This window comes from Athene cunicularia (genome assembly GCF_003259725.1).
Source record: "Athene cunicularia isolate RWA chromosome 26 unlocalized genomic scaffold, athCun1 chr26_part1, whole genome shotgun sequence".
In the NCBI taxonomy this organism is placed as follows: domain Eukaryota; kingdom Metazoa; phylum Chordata; class Aves; order Strigiformes; family Strigidae; genus Athene; species Athene cunicularia.
Window position 1 is genome coordinate 2,930,833 of NW_020799136.1, and position 4,887 is coordinate 2,935,719.

Genomic DNA, 4,887 nt, shown 5'->3' on the forward strand with positions numbered 1-4,887 from the left:
AGGGACCGGTGGCTGCTCCTGCCCGCGGTGGCCCGGCCACAGGCCCAGGCGGGGAAAGGCGGCCCAGGGGCCTGGCCCAGACCCAGGCGCATAAACCGCTGCTATTTTAAGGGCTCCGAGACAGTTTTTCTTAATTTATCAAGCCCCGGGCCAGGAGCTGGTTCCAAAGGAAATGTTTCCTTAGTGAAAAAGGGGACCACAGAGGAGGCTTTAGATGCAGCCTCTGCCTCCTCGCCTCACCCAGCAGGTCCCAGGCCGTGACCTGGAGAAGCAGAACCACCCCCAGGAGCATCGCGCATGAGGAGCACCAGGAGCACCCCTGTCAGGGGGACGGGGGACCCCCCAGAGAGGGATCCTGCCTCTCCGGCACATCCCCGGGAGCCACCACCCACCCGCTCCCTGAAGGAGGGACCCTGCGGGCGGGGGAACCACCAGCCCTTCCTCCCCTCCACCGCCCGCGTCCCTCCGGCAGGGGGGTCCAGCCTGGGGGGTGCTGCTTTTCAATCCTCACCCAAGCCCAGCGCAGCCACCGCCAGCCTGGGCCTGCTCTGGGTCACGGACCCACCCTGTGACCCTTCTGGGGTCAGTCTGACCTGACCAGGCATCGCCGCTGCCCCCCAGCCCTGGGCAGCCCCCCCGGGCCACACGGCCACCGTTCCCACTCCCCAGGGCGAGGGGGAGAAGCCCCACAGGGTCTGGGCAGCGCCGAGGGCAGAGGGTCGGCAGGAGCTCACAGGGCGCTGCCTGGGTCTGTTTGCTACCCAGCCTGCCTTCATAAATTAATCAGAGCTAATTGGCTTTTCGGTAGGCCTTTGCAGGAGCTCTGCAAGAAAGACTCTGAACCGGGATTGTGAGTGGCAAAACCTTGATTTACACGCACAGCGCTACGCAAGGACAGGCTCCTGGCCCCAGCGTCACTCGCCGCTCCCTTCAGCACAGACGCCAACAGGTTAAAACCTCCCTGTATCACTTCCACTCCCCATCAAGTGCACCCAGTTTATTTACATCCCACCGATTACAAGAGACAAACAACATTCACCAGGGGTGACACTTGACAAGAAGTGGCTCCAGCCAGTGACAGCAGGACACAGGCTACTGGTGCCATGGAGCCTTCCCACAGCAAGGGACGGGGCCCAGCTCTCCCCCCACCACGCCGGGCCCACCCCTCGCGTTCCGGGAGGACGCGACGCTCTGCAGAGATCCAGGGAATGGGTCCTCGGGGTCAGAGGTGCGCGTGGTGCAAAGACCCTGGGCAGCGATCAACTGCTGCAACGGCTCTGCTCAGCACCAGCTTCAAGATTATTAAGAAAAAAGGAGGGAGTTGTCTTCCCCGCCCCCCCAGTCACAATCAAAGTGCTTTTATCGTGGGTTTCCAGCCCTCAGCTAAGCAGATCCACGCAACGCATTTAAGCCGTTAAGCTCGGCTGAACAGGGCTGCTCCGTGCAGCGGCGGCTCAGCAGCGGCCAGCTTAGAGCCGCTCAGAAGTGCAGACACGTTCATAGAGACTCCCCGCACCAAGAAAGGATTCAGACCTTATCCAGCTCGGCTCTCCGGTTAATAATAATTAATTGGCTCCAGAAACACAGCAGCCAGCCAAGGCATGAAGAGGGGCGAGGGCAGAACCCGCGGCCCCATCCTCCCAGACCCAAAACTAAGACACGGCCCGTGGCCGGGATGAGGGCGTGGGGGGCCGCCAGCACGAAACCAGGGTGTGGGGCGTGGGGCTCGGCCCCACAACCAGACTTCTGCCGGGCTGAGCGCTGCCTGGCTGCCGGCTGGGCTTCACCCCGGGCCCCGGCCCGGCCCAGCCCCAGCAGCAGCGTCGGTGTCACCGGCGCGAGGGTCACAGGGCCGGGGGGGACGACTGCAGCAGCAGCACAGGCCTCTCCAGGTGCGAGTGCCCCGACGGCCGCGGCACACGGTGGGAACGCCGGGAGCCTTGAGGCTTTTCACAGCAATCAAGAAAGTGGCAGCACAAAAAAACATCTCTCGAACCCCCGTCCCCACCCTCTGTCCAAGGCCCTTCCACCTCCACCCGGGCTGGGGGGCAGCACGTGGAGGGGGATGCTCTAGGCCGGGGCACGGACGGAGGCTCCGGGTTTCTTTCTCTTCTCGCGGTCGGCTCAGGAGACAAGTGCTCGCGGGAGAGGTGGCCCGGAGGCAGCGCCAGCATCCGCTCGGCTCCGTCCAGGCAGAGGCGAGCCCCGCTGCCCCGGGCTCATCGGGCATCACGTGTAGTTGCCCGGGCCGCCCAGAGGGATCACGAAGACAGAGATGTCGTCGCCAGAGCCCAGCTTGTCGTTGGCCAGCCGCCAGCCCCGCTCCTTCAGCACCCCCCTGGACCGCAGCACCAGCTCCTGGGCCACCATGGTGTACCTGGGGGGCACAGCACCGCATGGCTCAGCAAGGCACCCCAGACCCCCTGATGCAGCCTCCTGCAGTCCCTGGCAAGGACGGAGAAGCTGGAGGAGCCAGCGGTGCAGGACAGGGTCCCTTGGAGAGCTCTGAGCTCAGACACGCGCGCAGGGGAGCGTGGCACGCTGCAGACAGCACCAGCCCCGAGGCTGGAGGGATTCACGGCCATGACACGGCTCCACGGAGCAAGGGGAGGTGCTGGAGTGCAGGACACGCTCGTCCCGCTGCCCACTCGTGGCTCACCTGCACGGGTCGTTGGGCTCGTAGCTCGCCAGCACCTCCATCACCACGCCAGCCACCTCCTTGTCGTTGGTGACATCCCAGAGCCCATCGGTGCCCAAGACCAGAACGTCGTCAGGACAGTGCTCATACTCCGTGAGGTCGTACACCCTGACCTGGCAAGCGACGGGACAAGTGCAAGGGTGAGGAGCAGAGAGGCAGAGGAGGGTCCTGCTGCTCTGGGCGCACCACGGGTCTGGTCACCCCGACCGGCTCCGGCCGCTGCAGGAACCGCCGGGAGCAGAGGGGCCGGCAGCCAGGCTCACCTCGGGGAAGCAGGACAGGAAAGGCTTGATGTGGATGTTGGAGCTGAACACCTTGAGGTCGTGGTCTCCCAGGCCCCGCGTGACTCCAATCGTGGCCATCACCCGAGCCTGGAGAAGGCAGAAGTCAAAAGGAAACTTTAAGCTGCTTCAATCCCCACTGAGATTCGCTGGCATTGGTGACAGCGTTAGCAAAAAAGGGCTGGAACCCCCCGATTCATCAAGGGTGGGCAGGGTGTGACCCCCACACAGCTCCTGCCACAGCACTTCACCTTTTTGCCTTCCCCGTAGATAAGTGGAAACTTCAGGTCATCTTCTTCTACCTTTTTGTAAGCCCTGGTTAAAACAAACCAGACGGCGTGTCAGCAGGCGAAGGCTCCCAGCACCTCCCCTGCCCGCTCAGGACAGAGCCTCCCCCAGGGTAAGGCCCCTCCAGACCCGGGGACGCGGCGTGGCACAGCCCCGGCCCACGGGACGGGCTGCGGGAGCCGGGCGCAGCGGGACGGGACGGGGCGTTACCAGCCGTTCATGTTTTGGTCTCTGTACAGCATCTTCTTCCCCAGCTCCTTGGGCTGGATCCTGCGGGGGAACTCGAGGTGGGTGAACTCCTTCCCCAGCAGCTCGGGCCTCAGGAACGCCTGCGGGACGAAGTGTCGGCTCAGCCACAGCATCTCGCCGGCCACCGCGGCACGGGGCCCGCCAGCACCCCGGCCCCTCCGTTGGGCCGCAGGGATAACGTCAGCTGCTCCGGGCCGTGGTAAAGCAGCTTCCAACCACCCGTCTGCGCTACCCCCAGAGGGCAGACAAGACCTGGGGACAGCCACGCCAACACCCAGCAAGAAGGCGAAGCTTTTGCATGGAGAGTTTTGGGAAATGAGGATCTCCAAAAGGGGTCAAAACACAGCAAACTCCAGGAGAAGCTGGACTTTTCCCAGGAGGAGTCAGCCACAGACCTCCCGGGACCCCGGGCCCAGCACAGGGCACGGCGCTCGCCCAAGGATAAGAGCTGAAGGATCTTTTCAGGAACCGTGTCCTGGCCAAGAAGCAGCACAGGGCCCCTTCCCCGGGCAGCACCCGCAGCCCCAGGGCACCGGGAACAGGGACAGCGTTGGGAAATGCAGGCGGAGGAAGAAAGAGCTGAAAGAAAGCAGGAGAGCCCTTGGGAACACAGGGGGCCCAGTGCAGAGGCACGGAGAGCCCCGTCCTGCGCCGGGGGGGCCCTGACCACAGCCTGGGCTCTGTGCAGCAGAGCAGGAGTGTGCCTGGCCCCCTGCCTGCACCCTGCCCATCGCAGCCGGCTGGAGAGGATCCTGCTCACAGCAGCTCCCTCCTCTCGGTCATTCAAAAATAGATCCAAGAAAAAAATGCCTCAGTGTTTTTCCAAGGACGTTGCAAGCCAGGAAATCGCATCCAGCAAGACCTCCTGCAGCACAAACGCCTCCTCCTCCGTGCTGCCGTCAGAGAGGTCTTTATAACCTTAAAAAGGCTCCCTGTGTGGCACAGGGGGTTTGTCCAGGCCGGGCAGAGAGGAGCTTTTGGGAAGAGAGCTAGAAACCTGCTGGCACACGTCAGCTCCCTGCCTCCCCAGGGAGCAGCCGGGGAAGAAACCAGGACTCGGCGCAAGCGCTGCGGCTCCTCGGAGCGTGCGAGGGAGCAGGACGGGAGGAGGGAGCGGAGCCCCGCTCCTCCCGGTCACCGCCCAGCCAGCCCGCTGCCACCCCTGGCAGGACCAAACTGGCTCCATGCAGCTGCACCCAACCGGCCCCACGCCGAGAGCACGGGGTCCCCAGGTGCTGGCTGGGCGCAGACCCCCACGCTGACCCCGCAGCAAACCGGGGCTCCACCGGCCAGGAGATGCCCCCCGGCAGCGGGCCAGCGCAGCTCCCCACGTCCCAGCGCCCCTCCCCAAGCCAGAGAGCTGGCCGGGAT

At 64.5% G+C, this 4,887-nt stretch overlaps 1 protein-coding gene across 1 annotated transcript in view; it reads right to left on the reverse strand.

Moving 5' to 3' along the window:
- Positions 1-1,631: 1,631 nt before the first annotated feature.
- Positions 1,632-4,887, reverse strand: part of PPM1J (protein phosphatase, Mg2+/Mn2+ dependent 1J) — a gene marked incomplete at its 5' end in the record, with an annotated part of 5,590 nt that continues 2,334 nt past the window's right edge. Inside the window, 5 exons of the mRNA XM_026864117.1 lie at positions 1,632-2,377; positions 2,660-2,811; positions 2,962-3,069; positions 3,231-3,294; positions 3,478-3,637. Coding sequence (XP_026719918.1) covers positions 2,230-2,377; positions 2,660-2,811; positions 2,962-3,069; positions 3,231-3,294; positions 3,478-3,637 — 632 coding nt within the window. The remainder of the gene's footprint in view (positions 2,378-2,659; positions 2,812-2,961; positions 3,070-3,230; positions 3,295-3,477; positions 3,638-4,887) is intronic.